At 28.1% G+C, this 23,009-nt stretch overlaps 7 protein-coding genes across 7 annotated transcripts; 3 read left to right on the top strand and 4 right to left on the bottom strand.

The window, feature by feature from the left end:
• Positions 1-5: 5 nt before the first annotated feature.
• On the top strand, positions 6-2,557 carry T552_01089 (hypothetical protein). Its single transcript, XM_018369682.1, has 6 exons — positions 6-360; positions 404-729; positions 776-833; positions 876-1,071; positions 1,115-2,229; positions 2,276-2,557. The coding sequence occupies exons 1-6, from the start codon at positions 52-54 to the stop codon at positions 2,510-2,512; spliced, it is 2,241 nt and encodes a 746-aa protein (XP_018226872.1). The 5' UTR covers positions 6-51; the 3' UTR covers positions 2,513-2,557.
• Positions 2,558-3,382: 825 nt separating this feature from the next.
• T552_01088 (hypothetical protein) lies at positions 3,383-7,976 on the bottom strand. The gene is made up of 20 exons (XM_018369681.1): positions 7,898-7,976; positions 7,709-7,843; positions 7,637-7,666; positions 7,518-7,582; positions 7,222-7,475; positions 7,123-7,174; positions 6,954-7,080; positions 6,561-6,912; positions 6,307-6,519; positions 6,183-6,261; positions 5,981-6,134; positions 5,644-5,940; positions 5,529-5,595; positions 5,364-5,485; positions 5,186-5,320; positions 4,864-5,142; positions 4,611-4,818; positions 4,400-4,569; positions 4,075-4,355; positions 3,383-4,032 (listed from the first exon to the last, which is right to left on the bottom strand). The coding sequence occupies exons 1-20, from the start codon at positions 7,928-7,930 to the stop codon at positions 3,429-3,431; spliced, it is 3,657 nt and encodes a 1,218-aa protein (XP_018226871.1). The 5' UTR covers positions 7,931-7,976; the 3' UTR covers positions 3,383-3,428.
• Positions 7,977-8,763: 787 nt separating this feature from the next.
• On the bottom strand, positions 8,764-10,105 carry T552_01087 (hypothetical protein). Its single transcript, XM_018369680.1, has one exon. It carries the CDS (start codon positions 10,061-10,063, stop codon positions 8,789-8,791), a length of 1,275 nt encoding a protein of 424 aa, XP_018226870.1. The 5' UTR covers positions 10,064-10,105; the 3' UTR covers positions 8,764-8,788.
• A 910-nt stretch (positions 10,106-11,015) lies between these two features.
• On the top strand, positions 11,016-14,053 carry T552_01086 (hypothetical protein). The gene is made up of 3 exons (XM_018369679.1): positions 11,016-13,287; positions 13,341-13,484; positions 13,530-14,053. Exons 1-3 carry the CDS (start codon positions 11,062-11,064, stop codon positions 14,007-14,009), a joined length of 2,850 nt encoding a protein of 949 aa, XP_018226869.1. The 5' UTR covers positions 11,016-11,061; the 3' UTR covers positions 14,010-14,053.
• Positions 14,054-14,317: 264 nt separating this feature from the next.
• T552_01085 (hypothetical protein) lies at positions 14,318-16,875 on the bottom strand (the record flags this gene model as incomplete). Its single annotated transcript, XM_018369678.1, has 5 exons — positions 14,318-15,718; positions 15,762-16,067; positions 16,118-16,394; positions 16,446-16,732; positions 16,779-16,875. 5 exons carry the CDS (start codon positions 16,873-16,875, stop codon positions 14,364-14,366), a joined length of 2,322 nt encoding a protein of 773 aa, XP_018226868.1. The 3' UTR covers positions 14,318-14,363.
• Positions 16,876-17,211: 336 nt separating this feature from the next.
• On the bottom strand, positions 17,212-17,921 carry T552_01084 (hypothetical protein). The gene has a single exon (XM_018369677.1). It carries the CDS (start codon positions 17,873-17,875, stop codon positions 17,258-17,260), a length of 618 nt encoding a protein of 205 aa, XP_018226867.1. The 5' UTR covers positions 17,876-17,921; the 3' UTR covers positions 17,212-17,257.
• Positions 17,922-19,021: 1,100 nt separating this feature from the next.
• On the top strand, positions 19,022-22,542 carry T552_01083 (hypothetical protein). The gene is made up of 3 exons (XM_018369676.1): positions 19,022-20,978; positions 21,025-22,148; positions 22,191-22,542. Exons 1-3 carry the CDS (start codon positions 19,068-19,070, stop codon positions 22,495-22,497), a joined length of 3,342 nt encoding a protein of 1,113 aa, XP_018226866.1. The 5' UTR covers positions 19,022-19,067; the 3' UTR covers positions 22,498-22,542.
• Positions 22,543-23,009: the final 467 nt, after the last annotated feature.

Below are 23,009 nucleotides of genomic sequence, written 5' to 3'. Positions count from 1 at the left end.
CTCGATGAAACAAAATTAAATAACTTTAATTTCTAGGATAATATATTAGACATGGAAAATTATGATGATATTGAAACATTCAAAAAGCTTATTGACGAAGCTCAAAATTCTAGCAAAGAGAATAATACTACTTTTAATTTTAGTCATAAAAAAATAAAAACTGTTCCAAAAGAAATTATAAACATAATCAAAGACAAAGCATTCAGGAATTTATATCTTTTTCTCATAAAAAGACTTACTGTTTTCAGACTAACTCTTGGGCATAATCAACTAAGTTTTTTTCCTGATGAAATAGGAAAATTATCACGATTAAGATATCTTAATATTCGTGCAAATATATTCAAAGAATTTCCAGTTATTGTAAGTTATAATTAACTTAATAATATATGTAACTAAATTCTAGCTTTGTGATCTTCCATCTTTAGAGATTCTTGATATAAGTAGAAACAAAATTCGCTGTTTACCTAATGAATTCGGCAATCTCATGTCTTTAAAAGTTCTTTCGATTTCAAGAAATAAATTAAAAGTATTACCCATATATATCTCAAAAATGAGTAACCTTAAAATTCTGAAAATTGATCATAACCCAATAACATTTCCACCAAAAGAAATCATACATTTCGAAGGAGGGGAAAAAGAAATGCTTCCTTGGCTTAATAATGTAAAATCATTTCTATCTAGCCATGAAGAGTATTTTAGTGATCATGGTGAAGAACAATACCTAGTCAGGTTGTATTACTAAATTATATATGTTATACTGTTAATTATTAATTAGTGAAGGAGAAAAAGACAATTTTTACAATGTATATCAAAATGAAAAAAAAATAAATATGGTATGAAAAATTTTATTATCCTAAAACAACACTAATAATTAGTCATCAAAAATACAACATCCTATATTAACTAATAAAACTTCTATATCTCTATCATCCTCGGAAAAGGGTTCACAAAAATCAATAAAAGATACTCAAGAAAAAGAAGATACACTTTTTTCATTTTCAACTTTATCAACAAGAAAATCATCAAATAACTCTGAAAACAAGGGTCATCAGAATTCGATTAAGAAAATAGGTAATTACTATTAAGAAAATCCTATTTCTAATATTATCAATAGAAAACAAAATAAACACTTATAATCCTAAAAAAATATTTCATGATCCTGAAACAGTCGATAGTTCAATAAATAATCATACAACCTTTAAATTTTCAAAAAATAATGTTCAAAGAAATACAGAAGCTTATTTTAAACGTTTTTCAGCACTTCCAGAAGCCAAACGTATTCTTCTAAAATCTATAAAAGTCATGGAAACTTATAGAGGAATATTGTTTTCTTTGTCACAAGTTTATCAAGGAATAAGACAATATATTGTATTTTGCACAGATCCTTCCATAAAAGGAACTATTAATCTATTTCTTTGCACAGCAAATATACATATAGGAGCATTAACAAATGCATTAGAAGAACATGAAACAAAAGATCATTGTATGGAGCCATCTATTGTGATTTCTACATGTTGTACATGCATTGAAGCCTTTAAACAAGTGATAGAAGCTTTTCATAAACATATAAAAAAAATAACAATAAAAGCTGATATTCGTTATACTAGGACTCTTCTTTTAATACTTTATGGAGCTACTATAGAAATACGGAATTCTTGGATGATTTTAATGTCAGTATTACCTCCTACATCTTTTAATGTTGACATATTTTCTTTTAAAAACCATTCATCTGGTAATTTTACATCGTCACATCATCCTACTTTTAGGTCTTTATCAAACATATCTATAGCAAACTCTGCTACTTCAACAATCAATACATCTAATATTAGCCCAAATTCAATGCAAGTATTATCTAATCTAAATCAAGCAGAACTACCAAATACTCATACATCGTCAATTATTACACAATATTTGGAATTAGCTGATATGTCCAAAACAGATACAGATGAACATCTTTTTGAAAAAATATTAACAGCAACTACAGCAGCTCTCTCTATTCTAACATTATTAGAAAATGCAGCTACTAAAAACACTATTACTGAATCAGAAAAAAGCCATTCTACGACTACAAATTTCGAAATCACAAAAAAACTAAAGGAGCTTGCTACAATGTCGATAAATGCAAGAGGCATTGCACAAAAAGTTAAAAACCAGCTAAAAAATATTAAAGAAAATAGCAGCCTGAACTATAAACGAAAATTCTGGGAAGATATAAACGCATTTGTAAAAGTTTAAGAATCTTTTATTTATAAATATCATCCTAATAGTTCTATAGTCTATAATAGCTATAGCCGCTTTAGCAAAAATTATTTCTACAGAATTTTCATTTTCAAAATTAATACTCTCAGGGCTATCTACAGTTACGAGATCAACTAAAGAATTAACTATTTTGCTTTCTATTTCATCCTTTAGATTTACAGCGGAATCACAAACAACTAACGTACCATTAACGACATTTTCTGATATATCCCAGGAAACTACAGCACCTATATCTACTAATTCTATAACATAATCTACTAAACTCAAAACATTAACACAAACAGAGCTTATATTTCCATTATACTTTTGACTAATACCACCAATCATTATTAATAATCTAGAGTTTATTAAAAAATTGATTTATTCGTGATACATGTACTAAAGTCTATAAAATCATCATTCAAAATTGCTATATCAACTCAAATTATACATAATCTATTTTTAAAAATTGAAAAAATGGAAGTTATTTTTTAAATTACATATTATCAACATATAAAAAATTATAAAATAATGTCATCATTATCATACTATAATCATAAATTTTAATATTTCGAAATTTGCATATTCTTACAATTATTTTCTATACTTAATATCATTTTAAAACCACTGTACTTAGTATCATTCAAATAATATACAATAAAATATCATATTTTCTAATTTGTTTCTAATATAATAAATAGTAATGCTAAAAACTCTTAAACCAATAATAATTTTATCAAAATTTAGAAATCTATATTTCGTGATTTTATATTTGAAATATAATACATTTACAAATAAAAACATAATATTCTGACTAAAAAATATCAAATATGAAAACAAGACCGTCAAAAATGTTCCACTATAGCGAACCCATAAGCTCATTATGTATTTAATAGCTTTATTCACAATAAATAGATTGCATATGGGATTAGAAATAGTAAGAAACTATTATATTTTTCTAGGTTTATTCCATTTAGTAGTATGACTATCTAAGTCAAACCCTGGTATATAAAAACCAAAGTAAATTAAATATGTATTTTTCTCGAAAAAATAAATATTTTAAAACATTATATAAAAAGTATTAAATATTTAAATATAAAAATACATCAGGAAATCACCATATTAAATTAAAACAATATAACTAAGCCAATGACTAAACTCCAATATGCTATATTTAAAACAAAATTTTTTCAATATCTTTTCTGTATATTATGACGTCGATGTACCTCTGTTTTTGATGTTTTACATACAATATCATTATCAAATATACACCTTGAACTAGATAATTCATCAAGCCTATCGTATACTAACCTATCATTAGCATCAAACCATACTGTTGAAACTTGTTGATTTGAGCATTCACTATTATAACTATTACTTGATTTACTGCTTTCAGAATTATCCATCCATGTCTGGCTCATAATATCTTTTGCAAGCTCACGAACAAGAACTGCAGTATCCTGCTGACTAAGCTTCTCAATTATATCATAAAGTCCGTACTGTGTTATAAGAGCCTGTTTAGAAGGATGAGCATTACAAATACTTCTTAAGACACGTAAAAGATTAAGTCTAACAATTGGTTTTTGATATTGAAGTCTTCTAGCTAATTTTTCAAAAAATTTGGGCTGAACCAATGCACATGCTATTCTCTGACTGAGACGAAGAAGTTTATGAAGACATTCTAATAGATTTTCAAAAGAATTAGCCATGGCAGTGCTAAATGCTTCGATGATTGCCGATATAGAGGAAGGTCGTAAAAGATATTCTTCTAGTTTTCCGCTATCATCTTGAAACCTAATTTATTAATATTCATAGATAAAAATATATTTATTCTACCAAACAAGTATAGCATCTAATGCATTTGCTTGCCAATATGGATCATTTAATAAAGATAAATAAAAATCTAAGCCGCCATTTTGCCATAAAACTTTTCTACAGACTTTACTAGCATGTGCTAAATCGCATAGAATAGGTAATGCAAATTCCTTTAAAATAGGCACCTTTTGAACAATATTCTGAAGTAAAGGAACAACACCAGACAATGCAGCTTCTTCTTGACGTGATTTACTAAGACGACATAAATTATACATAGTATTTAAAACTTGATTATAAATATCCTATAAAGAATCAAACATTACAGAAAATGAATTAAAAAAAAAACCTTTGAATTAGATGCACCTTCATGTGATGCTAATATTTCTGTTAATATCTCAATAGTATTAGCATTTTGTAACGTATCCAAAGTTGCTGGAACTGTTGATAGATTTTTAACAAATTTTAACATATTAATCAATAAAGACAAAGGCATTTTAGATAAATCTTTCAAAATTCCTAACAAAAATAAGATAAACATCAAATATCTTAATAGCTACGTCTTATAACTCCTCTAGTTGTAATCAATTCCTTTACAGTATTATCTGCTTGTGAAAACAATAAAAAAATTTTCACAATCCTTTCACCACACATCTTATTCAATTCCGTTTGTTCCTCATTTAATACATGATGCAAAGCAAGAGAAAGAGGATCCATTATTCCACTTTTTGCAAATATTCTACAAAAATCACTTTTGGGAGAAGAACCCTACTTAATTAGACTAAGAGATAAAATTCAACTATTTTATATTACTTGAGCTTCAAAAATGCTCCATACTCCATCAATCCCAATCCAAACAAGATCTTTTTGTACTTCATAATCTTCTTCCAGAAATTCAACAAGAACATTTAAACCACGACAACTAAGAAACATTTGTAATACTATTCCTGATGAATGACATAACATTTTAATAAAAAATGCTGCTTCAATTCTTATATCATATGAATATTTTTTTGACGCAAATTTGGTAATAACAGGAATACCTCCTATAAAACAGAAATTTTCTTGAGCTTCAATATTACCATCCATAACCTTAAAATTTAATATCTACATAAAAAACTAGAAATATCCTTACAAGATTGACAATTTTTAAAAGTTGCAAAATAAGATCTCGTCTTTGACAAACATCAAGAATTTCTAAAATTGGTAATAAACCTGATGCTGCAATGACATTTGCTTTAAAATCAGAAGATTCAGAAAGAATAGACATCTGAAAAATTAGCTTAAAATAAAAAATAAAATAATCTTAAAACCAAATCACTACATCTAGTAATCAAGCTTGATTCATCTTGATCAACCTTTAAAGAATCTACTATAGAAATAACACGTTCAGCAGTCCTAGCTTGCTGCTCTCTAGCAATATTGGCATCTAAATCTGAAGAAAATCAGTAGAATAATCGTACAATTAAATCAATTACCCATTTCCTCAAACCCTTCATTTATTTGCAAAAAAAGATCATCTTCGTCACTAGCATCATCACAAAACTAATATATATATCAAAACATCGAATATCATAAAAATAAGATTTTTACCCATGAATTATAAGAAAGTTTTGTATTAAGCATTAACGTATCTGAATTTGACAAATCACCTTGTTCATCACGTCGACTTAAATGACTAAAAATGTTGGAATAATCAGTCTCATCGTCATCATGCTCAATATACTGAGATATTTCAGTAGAACAATTAGCAGCATTAAATGAAGTATTTCCAGTAGTTAATATAGAAGAATTTTGAAAAAAAGGGGACTTCTTTAATGGATGTGAAGACTGAGAAAGCATTTTTATATCGTTAGGATGAAAAAGGCGAAGTTTTGTTAAGTTATCTCTCTTTAAAAAATGAAGATTAAAAAAAAAAAATAAAAACTACCTTATATTGATCCACCTTTTGAGCAAAAGAATATTCATTCTCAGGAACCAAATCGGAATAATCCTCAGTTACTTCATAATGAAAAGATGAAATGTCTTTGGAACATTTATCAGATAATTGAAGTTTAGTATTAAAAGGCGACATATTATTGGAACTATTAGTTTCAATCAGCATTGTATCTATTTTTTTACTTAAAGATAACTCATTATACTTTATATTCTTAAGAGGTCGTATAGTCTTCATATTATCTTCAATATCTTCATTTGCAGATATTTTTAATTCTAAAACAATGAAATTAGATCTTTATACAATTAAAAAACCCTTACTTTGAAAATTCCCTAATTTCAACCCTCCTTCAAAATCTTTATCCCAATCATCTAAGGATTTAGAAGATATTTCTTTAAATCTATATGGTATTTCTGTTGCATTCTTAGACAAGACCCTATTGTTTAACCCAGTCGCTTTGTAATGTGAATCAGACAATACTAGTTTAGATGGAGAAATATCAGTAATAAAATCATTATCCCAATTTGATGTGACTAAAAATATTATTAAAAAACTCAAAAAAAAGATAAGTTACTTGAATCATCAGGAGACCTAAAAGCTTCTGTTTTTAATTTATTTATTTCAGAAACATGTTTTAAAGTAAGTTCTTTAGTTTCATTGGCAGAAAAATAAAAATCAGTAGACTTAAATGGTTGTGTAGAATATACAGATGATTTTTGAATAGTCCCAATATCTGGGGACTTCAAAGCTGCGTTCCACTGTTGAACACTCTTTATAACATCATCATATTTTGCAGTAGACTGAGGAACTATTTTATCATATAATCTTCCTTGCTTAACCAACCAAGGATGTTTAAGTAACTTTTTTGCAGATACTCTAAGATTAGGATCCTTCTGAAAACATTGCATAAGAAAATCTCGAGTAACCTGGATTGTTAAAGGAAAATCTTCACTATTTTGAAACATACAGGAGAAGAGCCTTCAGGAAGTGGAGGATGTTCATCATTAACAATCCTGAATAAAGCAGGCATCTGATCTAATTTATGATACGGAGGCTTCCCCTCTAAAAGTTCAATAACAGTACAACCGACACTCCTATGATACTTATAACTATATCTAAAAACATATATTACATACCAAATATCAGATGCAGTAGTAGCACCACTAAGCTCAATTACTTCAGGTGCCACTAATAATTGTTAAATATTTTAAAAATATAACGTATACAATATATACTCCAATAAGGACTTCCAACGACAGTAAAATCACTCAATGATGACGTCCTTGTTGCCACACCAAAATCAGCCAGCTTTACAAATCCTTCTTTAGTTGTCAAGATATTTGCACCTTTAATATCTCTATGAATGACGCCCTGATCATGAAGATAAAGAAGACCATGTAATACTTGAGTAATATAAACTGCTACCAAATTTTCAGGAAATTTCCCAAAAGTTTTACATATGCTCTGAAGAGAACCGTTTTCGCAATATCTAACACATCAATACTAGCCATAATACCTAAGAATATAATACTCAAGAACGATATTCAATGCATCAGCTGTTTTAAAAAAACCATGATATTTTACAATATTAGGATGCTAAAATATAGAAATATATCAATAAAAATATTTATGATTGGCAATTCAAATTACATTTAAATTTTTAAGAAGATCAATTTCCATCTGAATAGTAAACTCTCAAAATTAAAAAATAATATAACATACCATAATAACTTTCAACTCAGTTTTTGGAATATTGTGTAGCTTTATCTGCTTTACCGCTACCGTTTCTCCAGTATTTGGATTTAATCCACGATATACAGCGCCAAATGCACCCTTCCCAAGACAATCACCTAAATGCTAAATAAAAATATTAAGATATTTTTCAACATATATATAGCAGGAAAAACATACATATACAGATAGCTTCTTGTTATCAGTAGCCATTTTGTTCTAATTGTTTCTTTCTCTTAGTTTACCACCCCTGTTCTTAATAATTTAACCAATATTTAATGTATTTAAATTCAAAATTTTAGACAATTATTTCCTAGTATTTTCAAAAAATGCCATAATATACTAATTATAACTCTATAAGACTGATTTTTAATCAAAATCCAACTAAAAATTTAATAAAGTACACGCGGCTCATTCTCGAGAAACTCTTCACTCAAGCATATATATAATAATAAAAATCAATTTGAAATACAAAAACTAATATATATTAAACAAGAATATTAAAAAGGCATAAACTGCAAATTATATTTTTAAGCTTGAATATTTAAAACATTTAAACATTATAACTAATAATATTAACATTTTTTTAAAAGATTAAACATTTCATAATAAAAAAATACTTTAATAACTCTATTTAATACAATGTTAAAGAAACCCTTTTTTATTAATTTAAGATTCATAAACAATTTAAAAAAGATTTGTTACTATTAATTTTAAAAGAACTAAATATTTTATAAATTATTTTCTAAAGACCAATTTGTTTACAAGTTAAAATCTTTCTAAATAAATATTTCTAGAAGTATATGATTTCATAGAAATAAATAATTCTATAAAATAGTTTTTTATATTAATGAATTTATTAGCAAAAATATTTAATCGTATTCGAAAATTTCTATAAATTAGCAAAAGAATTATAATATATCTTATATATAAACATTAAATACATATCTTTTCAAAGTGTTTAGCATATAAAACATAAATATAATAAATAATTAAGTATGTACTTAAACAGCGTTATCACAAAAATTAAGCAAAATAAAAAAAAATATACAAAAATATCAATTATTATTATTATTTTCTACTACCCTTTTGTAACAAAATCCTTTTATGTAAAAGTCTATGCACTTGACCTATTAAATAAAGACTTCCACATATTACTTGTAAACCTTTATCTTGACTAATAGACCTTATTGCAGAAAGCAAATCTGTGCCATGCTGCTTAACATTTTCTTCATATAAGTATTTCCGAGCTATTTTAGCAATTTCAGAAGAATTTACAGGTTTTATCCATTGCATTCCATCTACAGGTTCAAATTCTACAGAATGTATTTTATCATAAGGTTTTAATAATATTGACAATAAAGAATCAACATCTTTTCCTTGAGTAAATGCAGTCAACCAAGAAACAGATTGAACTCCATTACGAATACTATTAATATATTCAGAAAGGGAGTTTATACCATCAATATTATGAGCACCATCAAGAAGAATTTTATTAGCACCAAAAGCTATTTGAGATAAATCTATCCATTCTAAACGCCCTGGCCAATAAGTTTCTAAAAGCCCTTTTGATAAAATATCAGGTGTAATCTTTGGATAATATTTAGACAAAATTTCCAAAGAAGCAGAAACACATGCAAGATTAGTCCTTTGATAAGTCCTATACAATGAAGTTTTAAACTCATGTTTTTTCCATTCCTGAATATACAAAGATTTATCCAAATCCATAGGAGTCAAAATAACTCTAGAAGATCCACTCTTAATACTCTCTTCTTTAATAACTTTCAAAACAGAATCTTCATTGGTTCCATCAACAATACAAGGAATATTTTTTTTCATAATACCGGATTTTTCCCTTGCTATCTTTTGTATCGTATTTCCTAATAACTCTTGATGATCCATGCTTATCTTAGTAATAATTGTAAGCAAAACCTGTGATAATACATTAGTAGCATCGAGTCTTCCACCAACACCTGTTTCAATAACAGCCAATTCAACATTATTCTTAGACAATATTTCAAAAGCAACAGCAGTCATTATCTCAAATTCAGTTGCACCAATATTGCATCTCTGATTTAAATTTTTTATTTTACTCTCAATCTCCAAAAACTGATGTTTATCAATATCTCTACCAATAACTTTAACACAATCCCAACGGTCTATCAAATGTGGCGAACAATACTGACCAACACGAATCCCAGAAAGAGCAAGACATGAAGAAAGATATGCACATACAGACCCCTTTCCATTAGTACCAGCAACATGAACCGCCTGAAAAGAATTTTGTGGATTCCCAAGATACTTTAAAAGTTGACGAATTCTTAATAAACCCAACTTTACTAACATTGTCTCATACAAAATATCATTTATGAACCATCAATATTCATACAAAAACACTTTTATAATTTCAAAGAATACGTTCAATTCCATATTTCTTGGAATTATCAAGCACTTGAATTACTATGATTTTTCATATAAAAAATAAGATATCTATAAAAATAAGTTAATTTCAAAAACCCTTTAAAAATACTAACTTCAAAAATAAAAACATAAAAAACCAAGAATATATGAAACTTAAACATTTTTTAAAAAACGACCTTCAATACCTTAATTTCCAAAGAATTAAACGATAATTTTATTTAAAAATATACATAATACTTAAGAAAAAGTATTTAGAAATTATATCAAATAAATTAAACATCTTATATAAATACATTATTTCAAAATGAAAAATTTGCATTTTTTAAAATATCATAAATTTTTAAATTAAAAAGAATTATTCAAGAAAGCTGGAGACAAGAAAAACATGTATATAACATTAAATAGAAAACATTAAATATCTCAAGATAATAATTACAAAGTAATCAATCAATATCTAAATCAAAAATAAACAAATTTAATACTAGATTTTCAATATAAGTATTTCTAAATCTAAACGTAAAATAATATTGATTATAAAAAACTAATAAAAAAAATCAATATTTCTAAACTAAATACTATAATCTTAAGATAAACATTTTATTATTAGATAATTATAAAACACTAAACAATTTTATTATTATTCGCGTAATTCCTAATATAAACTTATAAAAAATACAAGTAGATATATAATTATAGATAAAAAAAAGTGTAAATTATCCATTTCTTGATCTTTTATACCATTTCTTAACTATACGTAAAAGCAGAAATACCTTATAGACTTTATAAATTATCTACAATTTTACGATCTTTTTAAAAAAATATTGAGAATATAAAAATTATCAAAATATTTATAAATTTTTGAAAAATATACTTACTTGAATAAAGGTTATCTAAAATTTCTAAGATTTTAATAATATTAAACAATGGGGTTGCAAAGTTATATTAAAAAATCCTATAAATATGCTTCACCTATAGCACTAGATAATATCTTAGAAAACCAAAAAATGGACGATTTTAGAAAAACCATTCTTTCTATAGAAAAGATTTCAAACTTTTCATGTATTTCAATCATGAAGCAAAATCTTAAAAAAAATCCAGGAATACATAATATTAATATATCTTCTGCTAAAAAAATAATAATCGAACATAAAATCTCTGTCATAGGCATTAATGATCTTATAGATGAGTTGAGAGACTTAGGCATTGAAACATCTTTTATTGATAGTGAAGCGATTCTCTATAAGACAGATTTTGATAATGATGATATCATAAAAGATACCACAGTAAGATTGAAAATAAATGGAATAACGTGTTATAACTGCGTGAACTCTATAAAAACTGCTTTAAAATCTATAAATGGTATTAATAATATTTGCATTAACCCTGCAACAAAGGGGGCAAAAATCAACTATTGTCCTAGGATTTTAAGTGTTCAATCACTAATTAATGCTATAAAAAAGGCAGGATATGATGCAGATATATTAGATTTCTGTAGTACAGAAGAAAAATTAGAAAATCTTAACAAAACTAAAGATATAGAAATGTGGAAAAAATCATTTATAAAGTGTCTTATTTTTGCTATTCCATTACTTTTTTTTCAAAAAGTCGCACCATATTTCAAGGATTATAATAAATTAGAAACAAAGATGTTATTTTTTCCAGGTCTTTTTTTTGGCGATGTTTTATCTTTAATCTTAACAATTCCTATTCAATTCAGCATCGGTATATATTTCTATAAATCAGCATTCAACTCTTTGTGTAACAGGAACATAACAATGGATACCTTAATATGTATAGGAACATCTACAGCGTTTTTTTTTTCTATTTTTTCTATATTATTCTCTATTTCAACATATCCTCATAAGAGACCATCAGTTTTTTTTGATACTTCTGCAATACTTATTACATTTATTACTCTTGGAAGATATATTGAAAATAAAGTTAAGAGTCATACATCAGAAGCATTATCCAAATTAATATCATTGAATCCATCATCTACAACAATTTATATAAACGAAAATAGTCCATTGGATAAAAAGGAAATAACCATCCCTACTAAATTATTAAATATTAATGATACTGTGATTGTTTATCCAGGAGACAAAATACCCGCAGATGGAGTTATTACTTCTGGAGAATCTTATATAGACGAAAGCATGATAACAGGAGAATCTACACCAGTTTATAAACAGAAAGGAAGCATTGTTTATTCTGGGACAGCGAACTGTGCAAAACGAATTGAATTCCAAGTAACAAAAACAGATAAAAATACTAGACTATCTCAAATTATATCTCTTATACAAGATGCACAGACATCTCAGGCCTCCATACAAGAGCTTGCTGATAAAGTATCATCTTTTTTTGTGCCATTAGTACTTTTTTTAGGAATTATGACATTTATTGTATGGATGATACTTACTCATACAATATCTCGTCTTCCACAAATTTTCAATTCTGAAGAACAGGGTGGAAAAATGATAACGTCGGCCAAACTTGCAATATCCGTTATTATTATAGCGTGCCCATGTGCAGTTGGTCTTAGCACACCAACTGCAATTATGGTTGGTACAGGCATTGGTGCAAAAAATGGAATTCTTTTTAAAAGTGGAATTGTTTTAGAAACAGTATCAAAAATTACAAAAGTAGTTTTTGATAAAACTGGTACTTTAACTCTTGGATATATGAGTGTAAACGAAGTTAAAATATCCAATGCTTGGAAAGATTTAGAAATATTATGGTGGAAACTACTATATATTTCCGAAGAAGAATCAGAACATCCAATTGGAAAAGCAATTAGATTAAAGGCTAAAGAAGAGCTTAGTTTAGCAGGAGAAGAACTTATAGATTATTCAGTGACATCTGAGACTGTTGCAGGATATGGAATTAAATGTAGTATACTTTTACCTAATTATACAGAAGAAAGTACAGAGCTAGCAATTGGAAACGAAATACATATTCGAAAAATACTTGGAGACCAGTCTGAAGAATTTCTAAATGAAACACAAAATAATTTAAATAAAGAATATACACACGTTTATATAGCTATCAATAATAAATTTGCTGGATGGATTTCTTTAGCTGATATTCTTAGAGCTAATGCAGCGAAAACTATAAATGCTCTTAGACATATGAAAATTGATGTTTTGATGGTATACATTTATTCATATATATATATATAAATTTAAATATTTATTTTATTTAGGCAACAGGTGATCGTACAGACATAGCATTAAATGTTGGAAGAAGCTTAAATATACCAGATGATAAAATTTATTCATCTGTTACTCCAGAGGAAAAGCATAATTTAATTATATATCTCCAGTCTCAAAATGAAACAGTAGCAATGGTAATCTTATAATATTATTCAAGTTATTTATTAATTCTTTTCTAGGTAGGAGATGGTATAAATGATTCAGCTGCATTAACAGTAGCAAACATTGGAATAGCTTTATCTGCAGGAAGTGATATAGCTATACAGGCAGCTGATGTTATTTTAACACATCCTGATCCAATTCTTGATGTTCCAGCAGCAATACATCTTTCTCGTGCAATATTTAACAGAATTAGATTGAATATGCTCTGGGCGTGTATATATAATATCATAAGTATTCCTTTTGCAATGGGATTTTTTCTACCATTTGGTATTTATTTACATCCTATAATTTCAAGTGCTGCTATGGCATTCTCAAGTATTAGTGTCGTTTTAAGTAGTCTACTTTTAAAATTTTGGCGTCGCCCATCTTGGATAACTAACATTGATATAAATGAAAACGACGTACATAAATCCAAATTATTCATATCAAAACTAAAAAATTACAATATTTTTTATAAATTAAAAAAATATAAACTTATTGATAATTTAGGGGTTTGATTTTTTTTTTTTTTGAATACCAAGTTATTTCATTTTAATATCAATTTCAGAAATAATATATTTTTTAGTAAATATAAACTATCTGAAAAAACCAAAATAAACTCAACCATAAATAAACTACAGTAAGTTTGGACAAATATAAATCATATTAGAATCAAACAAGAGGATTGCATCAGATTTAAAGCTAGACTCTATTCTGCAACGAGATTTAATTAAAATTATTTTAGAAGTTCAATAAGAGTTGTCATAAAAATTACAATTAAAATGTCAAAGAAGTAAGATTTATGGCAAAATGAATAAAGTTTTATACATAATTCTTAAAATAACCTATATAAGAAATTCAAAATTTATCCTTTAAATGATAACACGTTTTCCCTGGAATTTTGGAACATTAAAATCTTTAGAAGTTTTTGAAATATATTTTTCTTCATACAAATTCCTCAAACTTTCCACAAGACCAGTTTTCACTTTCAAAGGATTAGATCCAATTAAAGAGAAATTCGCATTAGGAGATATATCGATTCCAGATCTTAATTTAGGATTAAACATTTCATGCACAGAGATCGTTTTAGATCTTCGGCAAGTAGAAGAAAGATTAGATAAAGACGAGAGATTCTGCCTTCTAATTGTCAAATTTGAAGACCTATTAGGCTTACTTGCTAATAAAAAAGAACCTTCATTTATAGGTTCATGCTTTAATGGAGAAACAACACCATTAAATAAAGGTGATTCGGGTAAAGATATAGACTTTCTCGATTGTCCCGGTGTTAATGACGATACACATGAGATAGAAGATGAGGAAAAAACTTGCGAAAGATATGACGCAGGAGCAGAATCTACGAGACCCGGTATAAAGGATTCAAAAGTTTCCTGTACCACCTCTGTATGTATAGTCTCAGGAATTCCTTGTGCTATCTCAGTATGTGAAGTTTTAGGCATCTTTTGTACCATCTCTTTATGTATAGTTTTAGGCATCTTTTGTACTATTTCACTATGTGAAGTTTTATGCATCTTTTGTACCATATCTTTATGTGAAGATTCAGATGCATTTTGTACCATTTCATTACGTGAAGGTTTAGATGTCTTTTGTACTATTTCACTATGCGAAGTTTTAGGCATCTTCTGTACCGTATCTTTATGTATAATTTTAGGTATCTTTTGTACTATTTCATTATATGAAGATTTAGATGTATTTTGTACCATTTCATTATGTGAAGGTTCAAATGTCATTTGCACTATTTCACTATGTGAAGTTTTGGGCATCTTTTGTACCATATCTCTATGTGAAGTTTTAGGCGTCTTTTGTACCATATCTTTATGTATAGTTTTAGGCATCTTTTGCGCTATTTCATTGCATGAAGATTCGGATGCCTTCTGTACTATTTCATTATGTGGTGGTTCAGGTGTCTTTTGTACTATTTCATTATGCGAAGTTTTAGGCATCTTTTGTACCATTTCGGTATGTAAAGGTTCAGGTATCTTTTGAATCATATCAGACTGTGAACTTTCGGAATTTAAAGGAAAAACAAAATCAAAGATATCATATGTACTTTCAATGGCAATAACCATCATCATTCCAAGACCACCTCCAAGATTGCATAGTTGAACATCAAGAAGAGGATCTGTTGGATGCCGTACAAGAGTTGGTGAAATACAAATAGAAAGATTACGTGGATGCATTAAGTTCTCCTTAGAATGCAAAGAAACATCTATAATCATTAATAATATAAAAAACTATCATTAAAGTATAACCATGAAGCAATAAACATATATTAGCCAAAAGAATAACAGATGGTGTAGAGAGCTTTGGAAGTAATGTATTTCGAATAAATAAAACGTTCTTAGAAGATCGATCAGATATTTTTCTAAGCAGAGGATATAAATTATGTGTAAAAAGAGGTTCTGGTAAAGATCTAAGATATAGTTTCAGCAAAACAGCAGCCAAATGAGGACCGTATTCAGATAATGTCACGGGATTGCCACGATCATACGCTTCACGAACTTGCTTCAGCAAAATAGAAGATGGCGATCGACGAAATAACCCTTCCACCATTAAAGCTATCAAAAAAACTATTAGAACAATATAGAAAATAAAAATCAATAAAAACCTTCTTCCCTAATATACGCACAAATATCCTTCACAACTCTTGGTAAACCATTTTCACCCTCATTACCCATAACTTGTGATAAACTTAATCCAAACATTTGAGAAACAGATTCAGAAGACATTTCTGACAAAGTAATATGTGATTCGTATTTCAAATTGTGAGCATATACATCAGGAGGAACATTAATCTGCCGAAATGGTACCAACTTAGCTAGCTCACTTAACGTAGAAACATATATCATCTTTTGAGAAAATTTAGGACTCACTAAATGATTCATCTATCGTCTATCAATTGCTCCTTCCGGTGCATCCAAAAGCGTTACACATACACAATCCAACATAACTCGAATCCACCATGTTGAATGGACAATATAAAGCACTTTAATATACTTTCGATACTTACGTCCAAGAGACTGATACGCTTGAAATAACCAGTTCCATCTAGGTCGGTGTTGTACCCCTCCTGCAAACAATATTACCGAATAATCATTTTCATCAACGAACGTATCCATAACAAGCAACATACGCCGAAGAAGTTCGTCATAATCAACAACTTTAGAATCAGGAAAATTAGATGCATTTAAAACAACAAGAGGCCGTCCTTCATCATCAACTCCTTTCTATTTTTAACTTCATAACAATTACTTATTTTTCATACTAACCTGCTGAAAATATAAGTCGACTCACCAAAGCTGAAAACTCTTCATCATTTATCAATTCTGACTCTTTTTTATGAGAGTTTGCAAATCTGAATGTCATCTTGCCTAATAAACCATCTTATTCAATACTTATTAACCCATTTATGTGTGCATAATTTTTGAAGTCTGTATCGACCTCCAAAACTTATGATATAAATTCGCATAAAAAAAATAATATAAAAAGTGTAAATAAATAAAAAAGAGCCCAGAATAACAAGACCATCAAATGTAATTATAGACTAGCCCTTTTCATGATTCGAAGTATTTGCATTGAATTTTATGTTTTTTTTTTTTAGAAAAAAAACCAATATATCATCTTTTCTATTTTTAATTAAAGATTTAACAAGTAAAAAACAATCAAACACAGATAAAAACCCAAGAAATAAGTTAACGTCTTTAATACAAAACTCAAACATCGAAATAAAAAAACTATTTTGTAATATTTAATGAACTGTAGTTGTAGCTTCTGAAACAAAAGATAAACCAACTCTGGAGCCAGTCCATGCACTAGAAAGAGAACTATAACTTAGTTGACGAGAAGGTGCTAAAGCACAAATACTAGCATTTGTATCCATACTTATACGACATTGATCATAAACATTTTTATTATTTGATAAGTGAACTAATGATGCCGTATCATCAGAAGCAGCACATGAAACGAAATGAGAACTTGGATCTGTACTTTTAGCTTCAGAAAAGGCATTAATTCCACTTGATAATTGATCTGTTTCTAATAATTGAAATTCTGTCAATGTATTATTAGACAAAACACGCATCTCAGTCTTCTTTTCCGCTGGTAATGATGTTTCTTCACGATATAATGTTTCTCTTTTTTCATCATCTTGTATATCATCTTTTTCACGATATCTATATACAACAATATCCGATACATGTTCTGCCTTCTTAGACGTACATTCCATTCCATTCTCTGTATGTACTACATATTCACTATATTTCATTCCTGCTCGAAATTTCTTTTCCATCTGACGATCTTTCATCCTCTGATAAAACCCCTTCAACCATCCAAATAAACAACATGATCCATCTAATTCACGTCCCATAATTCAATTATATTTTTCTTGTTTTTAATATGGTTTTTATATTAATAACTTTTTACATATTTTTTATATAGTGTAAATACACAATGTCCAGCAATATCGAAAATAAGATTTGTTAAACATTAAAAATTAATTAATCCTTGGATATAACCCTCTAAAAGAATTAAAAAACCCAATTTCATTCTAAACTTCTAAAAAACATATCTACTAAATACATATTTATTTTATAACTTAATATTTGAATATAATCTAAGCCCATAAAATAGTAAAGTTTTACAATTTTGTCTTTTGACTAACTAAAAAACGTTAAATCAAAAAACTAATAACAAAATAGACCAATTTCAGCTTTTCTTAACATTTTAGGTCTAATTTTAATATTATTTAGACCCAAAGCTGTCAATAAAAACATAACTAAATACACGTACGAGAAATATTTACAAATTAATATTTATTAAAGTATAATTTTAAAATAATTATTGGGAATTTATAAAAACAGTTATGTTTTTGGATCAATATTTTTGGATCATTACTTTTAGATCAATATTTAAATTATTCAGCTGATTAACTTGCCGATCTCATAATATTTACTTTTTTTTAATCATTATTCTCGATAATATCGGATATTTTTATATCAAAAATTTTATATTTATGAATAAAAAATCTTATTTTTACACATAAAAATAGCTAAAATAATGATTAAATTTATAATTTTTTAAATAAATTTAATAAAATACATATTAAAAATTAATAATTAATAAAAATTTATTAAAAAAATGATCGCCAGAAACATGATTTAACTACTTATTACCTAGTTATCGCTATTTCTCGGTCTTATGCCTTACAGAGTAAAATAGATCCCACTATAAAAACGAAATAGGCTAAAAGCATAATAGAAGAAGAAATAGAAGACATTACCAAACTTAATGCTGTCAGAATGGAACTTTTTTTCAGACACAATTAGAGCCAACGCGGAGCCCGTTTCAGAGCGTGTTTAAGACAAGTAATTATGAAAAAATAGAGGTTCATAAGTTTATAAGGGAAATAAAGTTGAATAAAGACATATTGAATCAGTGTTCTTTGTATTTTCTACGAGAAAAGCGTATAACAGGGAGAAAATAAGGAATTCAATAGGTCGATAGTTTGGTTAATAAAAAGAAAAAATAAAGCGCATATAAGACGCATATATACGGGGAAAATGACGATAGCGCCTCTTAGGATTGTAAAGAAGCAGGCAAATAATGGTTCCCCGCCACAGTTGCCTCAGCCAATTGGGACTATGCTTCAAGATCTAGTATTAAACGAACAGAAAACAGAAGATAGTATAATACATGAACCAATCTATTGTTGTGTGATTCATTCATTTTCTATTGAACAGTCGGATGCAACGTATTTAAAAATGGAACAGGATCAAATTATATATGTTCATTTCCAACATTTTAGTGGATGGGGAGATGGAACATTAATTGAGACGAATACACGAGGATGGTTTCCGCTTAAATATACAGAACCATATATTTTGATTGCGGTTAGACCGGTAGTTACGGCGAGTCATGGATTATATACGCTTTTTTTAGCCTGTAAAACGGAAGAATATATTACCGGAGTAACAGGGCTAATATCAGGAGTTCGAGAGCTTTTGATACGAACAAATACGTTAACATATGACTCATTAGTCATAAATAATAATCCATCTGCTTGTCATAAGCGGAAGCTTTTATTAAGCGGACTTAACAGACTTATAAGTTTTACAAAAAATATATCAGAAGAGTCATCCATGCATTCGATGAATAAAGATATTTCTAAAGAATTAGTATTTCAGCTAGATCGAATTGTTTTATGGTCAAAACAGCTTGCACATATAATCGGACCAGAAAAGAGGGCCTATAATGAATCAATATCACTACCTACACCCACATTAACTAAAGGATTTTCTAATGATGTATATACTCATCATAAAGTTCCATCATCAGAATCATCTATTGTATCATTGGAAGATCAAATGAACAATTTATACAATGTCAGTTTAAATGCACCTCAGTCATCAAACAGTTCATTTTATTCTCAAACATATTATAATCCAGCAAGTGCATTTCATAACTTAATCACTATAAACGATGAATTTCTTTCTGGTCTTGCATCACTTATTGGTCGTCTTCACTTGCATTCTCATACATCTAGTCAACTTCTTAATACAATTAAACAATGTATTTATGCTGCTCAAAAACTTATCTCAGTTATTGAGCAAATTTCAACTAAACATCCGAATACACAACTATACATTGCAAAAGAGGCTTTTAATTCGAAAACAATATCTTTTATAGCCATTGCAAAAAAAGTAATCGCAACTCATTATTCTACTTCGAATGATAGTAATGAAGAAAGCATTATCGATGAATCAGAATCTAAACAACTAATAGATTCTGCTGCAAGTTGTGTTCATGATGCAGGCCAATGTGTCACTAAAGCGAAATTTATCCTTAGGACAACAGGAGATTTTAATATTCCTATGTTCTTCTCTAAACAAAAAAACAACATGCAATTACTACCAATTAGTGCATTTTCTTTCAAGAATTCACAAATTTCACATGAAAATAAGTTGCGCCAGGGAACATGTAAACCGCATAATATTTTTCCTACTTCTCAATCTCAGAAGCCCATATTAAATATCTTAAACAAACATCAAAACGAACATTTACCGTCTTATTCTGAAATGTCATGTCAAGAATCTATAAATCATGAAAGTCACTCTTATATAAGCAATGATACAGAATTAGATATTAGACAGGAACCTGGCAAATGTTTTAGGGAGAATTCGGCATTGCCTCATTTATTATCTACAAAATTATCTCCTATATTATCTCATTCATATCCATCTGCTTTAGAATGTAATGAAAAAACAGCATCGGACAATAAATTGAAGATTCTCCAAGATTTTCCTAGTGGAACGGCATCTAGCTTTGCTAGTAGTGAAAGGTTTTCTATCACATCTAGTTATACAGAGCATATAAGTTCACCTGCAACCAGTCCTGAGCCTATTGAGTTAGATAATACTTCCAAAGAAAAAGAGAAAAACTCGAAACATATTTTATTCAACCAGGAAGGACAGGTATATTGAATTGGTATTTTTTTATTTTATAATTAATTTTTCACAGGTTATTGGCGCATCTTTATATGCACTGGTGGAAAGAATGACTTTGCATGATGCAGCACCAGATGCCATTTTTTCATGTACTTTTTACCTCACATTTCGTCTTTTTACTACTCCTCGTGATCTTGCTATAGCATTGGTAGAAAGATTCCCTATCAATAAGCCAATCAATGCTGATTGTGATTGGGATCAGTATTATGCTAGACCTGTAAGATTAAGGGTCTATAATGTATTTAAGACCTGGATAGAAGGTTATTGGCAGAAAGATTCTGACGAGGATGCTCTTGATATTATTAAAGATTTTATTTCCCAATGTCTTATCAAATATCTTCCGCAAGTAAGTACGCGTCTAGAAGAGTTGATTAGTAAGGTTCTTTCCAAAACTGCATCAAATGGCCATTTTTCAAATATCTCAAAGAGATTATATAATTCGTCGAATAGATCTTTGTGTTCAGATTTTTCTATGCCACCTGCTATTATTTCGAAAAACTTACTTACACAATTAAGGACTACATCATTAAATGATAATCCAGATGCTTTTAGTATAACCGATTTTGATCCTCTTGAAATTGCTCGTCAGCTTACTCTAAAAGAATCTAAACTATTTTGTTTAATCATGCCAGAAGAATTAATTAAATTAAAAACCTCACGAAAAACTGATGCATATACAACTGTTAAAGCAATGGCTGCTTTAAGTACGGATATCGCTGGCTGGGTTGCAGAAAGCATCTTATCCCAAAACGATATAAAAAAACGTGCTCATGTATTAAAACAATGGATAAAAATAGGAAACAAATGCTTAGAGCTAAATAATTACAATACATTAATGGCAATTCTTAGTGCTTTAAATTTGTCTACCATATCTCGTTTAAAAAAAACATGGAACACATTATCTACAAAATCAAAAAACATTTTTGAAAATTTTCGATCTATAATGGATTATTCTCGTAATTATTCAATTTACAGGTCTCGTTTAAAGGAGCATATACCGCCGTGCCTACCGTTTCTTGGTTTGATTTTAACAGATATCACATTTATTGAAGAAGGAAATCCATCATATCGTCCTTTTAGGGGTTCTTCAGCAGTCAAGCATTCTATTCAACTTATTAACTACGATAAATATATCAAGTAAGTTTTTTATATTATAAAAATGTTTATAACATTTAAAAGAATTTACTCTATAATTTCTAAACTCCAACATTTTCAGGAGCCATATAAACTTGAATTTGTTGAAGGCTTACAAACATGGATTGAGTTGCAAATATCGCGTATACGTACAAAAGGACATAATAATGTGGCCGAGCTCTGGAGAAGATCACTTGCTTTAGAGCCAAAAACGCATTCTCAATCTTCACAACAAAATGATCAAATAAAAAATGATACAGGTAGTGATATATTTATTACTGAAAAGATGTATCAGAATTCTGACGCAAGAAAGAGCTATTATAATATTAATTTCCTTACGATTGGACAATAAATCCATTAATGAAACAAATTATTTAACTAAATATTTTTTTAAAAAATCACTTATTTTTGATTACAATACTAGGCATAAATTCACACAAATAAACATAAATTGGACTGAATCTATTACAATATCAAATATATACTTATGTATTATTTTTAGTTACAACATGATGGGATTTAACTACATTGTTTTACACTATATCGGCACTAGATGTTTTGAAATATATATACCAATACATTTTTCATTAGTTTCTTTAAAAAAAATCACTTTATGGTTTGGATTTTTTATTAGATATAGACGTTTGAAAAATATAACTTTAAATTCATTAAACCGATTTCTTTTTTAGTCATTTTGAAAATATTAGGATTCATCATTTAAACATTTTTTAATTCAACAAAATACATTTTCTTAACTTTTATTATTTTTTGTCTTTTATATTTATTAATCAATCATTTTTATAGAATTAAAGTATTATGGATTTCATAAATCTTTTATATGGTTTCTTTATTTTTACATCTTTA

Source organism: Pneumocystis carinii, assembly GCF_001477545.1.
Source record: "Pneumocystis carinii B80 chromosome Unknown supercont1.4, whole genome shotgun sequence".
NCBI lineage: Eukaryota > Fungi > Ascomycota > Pneumocystomycetes > Pneumocystales > Pneumocystaceae > Pneumocystis > Pneumocystis carinii.
Note: the sequence above shows the minus strand (reverse complement) of the source record. Positions and strands in the feature narration are given on the sequence as shown.

Bases quoted from the DNA above. Each gene is read 5' to 3' on its own strand.
- T552_01089 (XM_018369682.1), top strand. From the start codon at position 52: ATGGAAAATTATGATGATATTGAAACATTCAAAAAGCTTATTGACGAA. The intron at 730-775 runs GTTGTATTACTA...ATTATTAATTAG, and splicing joins GAAGAACAATACCTAGTCAG to TGAAGGAGAAAAAGACAATT. The intron at 834-875 runs GTATGAAAAATT...ACTAATAATTAG, and splicing joins ATGAAAAAAAAATAAATATG to TCATCAAAAATACAACATCC.
- T552_01088 (XM_018369681.1), bottom strand. From the start codon at position 7,930: ATGGCTACTGATAACAAGAAGCTATCTGTATAT. The intron at 7,081-7,122 runs GTATGTAATATA...TAAGTATCATAG, and splicing joins ACTACTGCATCTGATATTTG to GAGTGTCGGTTGTACTGTTA. The intron at 4,033-4,074 runs GTAGAATAAATA...TTAATAAATTAG, and splicing joins TTAGATGCTATACTTGTTTG to GTTTCAAGATGATAGCGGAA.
- T552_01087 (XM_018369680.1), bottom strand. From the start codon at position 10,063: ATGTTAGTAAAGTTGGGTTTATTAAGAATTCGTCAACTTTTAAAGTAT.
- T552_01086 (XM_018369679.1), top strand. From the start codon at position 11,062: ATGGGGTTGCAAAGTTATATTAAAAAATCCTATAAATATGCTTCACCT. The intron at 13,288-13,340 runs GTATACATTTAT...TATTTTATTTAG, and splicing joins TGAAAATTGATGTTTTGATG to GCAACAGGTGATCGTACAGA. The intron at 13,485-13,529 runs GTAATCTTATAA...ATTCTTTTCTAG, and splicing joins AAAATGAAACAGTAGCAATG to GTAGGAGATGGTATAAATGA.
- T552_01084 (XM_018369677.1), bottom strand. From the start codon at position 17,875: ATGGGACGTGAATTAGATGGATCATGTTGTTTATTTGGATGGTTGAAG.
- T552_01083 (XM_018369676.1), top strand. From the start codon at position 19,068: ATGACGATAGCGCCTCTTAGGATTGTAAAGAAGCAGGCAAATAATGGT. The intron at 20,979-21,024 runs GTATATTGAATT...AATTTTTCACAG, and splicing joins TATTCAACCAGGAAGGACAG to GTTATTGGCGCATCTTTATA. The intron at 22,149-22,190 runs GTAAGTTTTTTA...AACATTTAAAAG, and splicing joins AACTACGATAAATATATCAA to AATTTACTCTATAATTTCTA.